At 33.4% G+C, this 3,964-nt stretch overlaps 1 protein-coding gene across 1 annotated transcript; it reads left to right on the top strand.

Moving 5' to 3' along the window:
- The first annotated feature begins 96 nt into the window (after positions 1-96).
- Tsp_13437 (conserved hypothetical protein) lies at positions 97-2,279 on the top strand. Its single transcript, XM_003368783.1, has 5 exons — positions 97-173; positions 242-558; positions 628-728; positions 789-1,874; positions 1,998-2,279. Exons 1-5 carry the CDS (start codon positions 97-99, stop codon positions 2,277-2,279), a joined length of 1,863 nt encoding a protein of 620 aa, XP_003368831.1.
- The last annotated feature ends 1,685 nt before the right edge of the window (positions 2,280-3,964 follow it).

The following is a 3,964-nucleotide window of genomic DNA, read 5'->3' as shown; positions in this document are numbered from 1 at the left end:
TATTTAGAAATGCATTAATTTCACAAGCAAAGTTTGAATAAGCTGGGAAAAGGGCTTTATTTGGGTTATTTAAAACTTGAATCATATTTGAACGAAATGAAGATTGTTCTGCTTGAAAATCAACCATCCATTATGCCATATGCTTTTATGCGTGAAAATTCTCACGTATCCAAGTAATTATTTAGTAATTGTCATGTGAATAAAAAAGAAACAATCAATTTCGAAATGCCACATTTTGCAGAGATGAATGGGAATGGTTGAAAGCGTTGGATAATTTACAAGTGAATTTGGAACATCCAAATGCGTGCCAACTGCAGTTCCACTGGGAGCTGGTATCCGCTGCAAAGATTTTGCTCAAACAGATCTCCAGCAATGAATGCAATGAACTTCGAATTTACAGAAAAGAAGTGATTGAAATCAATTCAGAAATTTCGTTCATTCTTCTTCTCCCTCCACCGGATAAAATTTGCTCATGTCCAACTGAACAGTCTGCTGAATCTACCGACACGTTGCGTGCATCGTCGAAAATTTCACTACCTGTGGCGGTTTTTGAAGTTGGTTAGTATTTTGATTTGAAATATTCATACAATTAATTGTTGTTGCATTTCAAATCACAAACTCATTTAGTACATCTTCAAAATTATCAAGCGCAATTTTTATCATTGTATTCGTACATTTCACTGTCTTTGGAAGTATATTCGTCATTATTGAAACAACAGCAGCGTCAGGTCGGAAAATTATTGTTATTAATTTGTTTTTTTCAAATTGTATAAATCTTTCAACTGCAGATTCTTGAGAAAAATTTCTCCTCAGAAGAGAAACTGAATCAATTGTCCTTGTATCAGCATAAATTAGAATCGCTGTGGAAAGAATCCAGATGGCTATGTTCGGTGGTGAGTGATTATCGAAAGCATCGCCAGCAGAAGGAGGGATTGGATTTGAAATTGTTGTTTGATTATTTCGAAGAAAATCAGAGCACATTTAAAAGTATGTTCAAGTGGAGAAGAGCAAATTCTCCAAATTCCACTCACAACGACAATTTTTCTCCATTGTTGTTGTGCCGTGGTCGACTTTCCTGGGCAAATTTTTACATGAAGCACAACACTGCCGTGGACGGCTTTTCCACCGACCACGGCTATGATTCGGATCAATCTTTGGATAAGCTGTGCTCGAATGAGGAAAATTTTCCAATGAACAATTCAGATCCAACTTCGTCAGTGCAACGCAGTTTGATCGACTATATCGGCTTGAAAATAGCCGACCACTTTTGCATGTCGCCGAAATTTCAAGGCACTTTTGCACTGACAGTTGCTGACAATCACAATGCTGCCACTGACGAGGAGAACAACAACATCCCGGAAATGGCATATCGAAGTGAATGTTCAAATGATGCACAAATGCAAGAGAACACAGACGAAGAACAAGAGGGGAACAATTGTTCAATGACAATTCACGAAAAATTGGCCACCAAAGATCAGTTTTTTGAAAATTTCCCAACAACTTCTCCACAGATCAGCGTCAAAAAAACCGTTTCAAAGCATCGAATAAAAAAACGCCTTTGTCGAGCCACGTCGGATACGGAATTGAACAGAAAAGCAGAAAAGAACAATCGACGTTGTGAAAATTTAACGCTGACCAATTTGTTCATCAACCAAGTCAAAGAATTTAGGGACAATGATTTGAAAATTGGTGAAGATCTTTCTCAAATTGACAAGCTTTTCACTTTGAGCAGAAGAAAAATGGGCGTTGTTCAAGGAAAAGAATCAGTCGACGGGTATTGTAATTTGCCATGGATGAATTTCACAGATTTTCCATTTTACAGCTTGATCGATTTGAACAATTTTCATCACAAGAACAACGAACAACAGCCCAATGTTGAAGAAGAAGAAAAAGATGATAATGATGATGATGATGATGATGATGATGAATCATCGAATAAGAACAAGAATCCAGATGAAAAGTTCATAGATGTTCATGTCGCTCTACGAAATTTGCAGACCACATTGAAATGCGTAAAAATGCGAATATCTACAAACGTCACTGCCAAAGATGTTGTGAGAAAAGTGATTGCTCATTTGAATGAAAGGGGAGAAAGCATTGCTCCAGTTGAAGCTGAAAGCATTTGTCTGGTTGTTGTTATCGGGGTTCGAGAACGGTGCCTTCGAGATAATTACCCCGTTGCGTTGTTGAAATATCCATGGTCGAAAGGAAAACTGGTGATTCGACGACGTTCCGATTTGTTAGCAGCCTTGGAATGTGGTAATGAAGAAGCAGTATGACTTTCCCATTTTCTGGTCTATTTTCCATCGAGTGTTGTATTTTATTTTCACAGAAGTAAAGAATAAATATTTTGTTGTTCGTAAAATTATTTTATCATGCTTTCTTCAGAAATACACTGAAAATCACTTACTTATTGCAATATTTTTCTCTCATAAATGAATCATTCAATTAAGAAAAAAAAAACAAACCGACGAGGTTTATTATTAATTAATCCTTTTTAAATAAAACTTGCAAAAAGCAGATTTTCATTTGAAATATCCGCAAACAATTGTTGATCAATTTTAATCACGAGTGAATCAGAAACTTCTTTTTCCAAAATCGACTATCAACGCTGTCACAATAATAATATGAGTTAGATCAGAGAATAATTGATATCAGATAAGATAAAAAAAATTAAGCCTTGCTTGTTCGTGTAAAAACAACATTGATTTTTTTTAAACTTTCAGTCAATATCATCAGTATTAGAGTTTTTTGTTACAAGAACATAACGAACATATTTTAAAATTTAAATTAAAAAATATAGCATTTCCAGCAGCAATAATTGCAAATTATCAGTATCAATTTATTAATATGATTGCATTTTATTAAACTGTGCTAACAGCATTTATTATATTGCTTATTGCTGAAGCAAAAAATTGCTCAATTCCAAAGTAGATGACAAACACAAGCATAATTCTTGTCAGTAGTTTACAGCAAAATAAATATTTACATCCAATCCTGTTTATCAAACAAGAAGCTGATAACATTTTGTGCAAACAATTGCATCTACATTTGTATAAAATTATTTCAGTGCGACGAACAATTTTTGCAATATGGATGATCATAAATGTCATATTTCGCACAGGCCTTTTGTACTGCACGAATATATCAAATATATACTTCATATGATCAAATTTATTCCTTTCACAGTATTCGTCAGATTAAGAAAAACAAAAAAAGGTTTCCAAAATCAAGCTAAATTGTTTATTGTAAAACTTGCTGGTAAGTGATTTTATTTTTCATGTTGATTTTTAAAGTCTTCACGTTTCCAAAGCACATTTTTAGATATTTGCCCCTACAGGTTAGAGGACAATTTAATCATCGAATACAGTTGACGTTGCAATTAAAAAATTCAAAGCAGTGGTGAAATAATGCATTCATGTTTCATTTATGATTCAGACTACAATAGTTTGAAAGCTGATGTCAGAATGGAGCAATTTAATATTTGATTATGAATTTCGAAAATGAAATTATGCATCTTCATAGAACTTAAACGTGCAATTTGAATATAAGTAGTAAAAAATAATAAAAACCAGAGAAAACAAAACTGTTCACTCTCACATTACAAATATTGACTTAAATGAAAAGTCCAACTTCAGATGTCAAACATTCCAACTGCCAGCAATGTCACTCAGACACTGCTAACATTTTTTACAACAATTCCAAGCAATAATACAATAATAATACCAGTTTCACTGTTTATGAAGCTATGAAAAACAGTACAAAAAATAAATGATAAAACTGACAAAAAAAATAACAATTATTTTCGCTTTACACTTCTAATTCATTATTCAATTTCAATTAAACGTAATTTTCTAATAACAACAGTAAGATGTCAATACGACGCAGACTGGGACTATAAGTTATACGTGAATAGTTACTTTTACTGAAAATCATAAGAAAAAAATGCCTTTCAAAGTTACCT

This window comes from Trichinella spiralis (assembly GCF_000181795.1).
Source record: "Trichinella spiralis strain ISS 195 chromosome Unknown Scfld1897, whole genome shotgun sequence".
Taxonomy (NCBI): Eukaryota; Metazoa; Nematoda; class Enoplea; order Trichinellida; family Trichinellidae; genus Trichinella; species Trichinella spiralis.
Note: the sequence above shows the minus strand (reverse complement) of the source record. Positions and strands in the feature narration are given on the sequence as shown.

Coding starts and splice junctions, on each gene's coding strand:
- Tsp_13437 (XM_003368783.1), top strand. CDS start 97: ATGAAGATTGTTCTGCTTGAAAATCAACCATCCATTATGCCATATGCT. Junction 174..241: donor GAAAATTCTCACGTATCCAA/GTAATTATTTAG, acceptor CACATTTTGCAG/AGATGAATGGGAATGGTTGA. Junction 1,875..1,997: donor ACAACGAACAACAGCCCAAT/GTTGAAGAAGAA, acceptor CGAAATTTGCAG/ACCACATTGAAATGCGTAAA.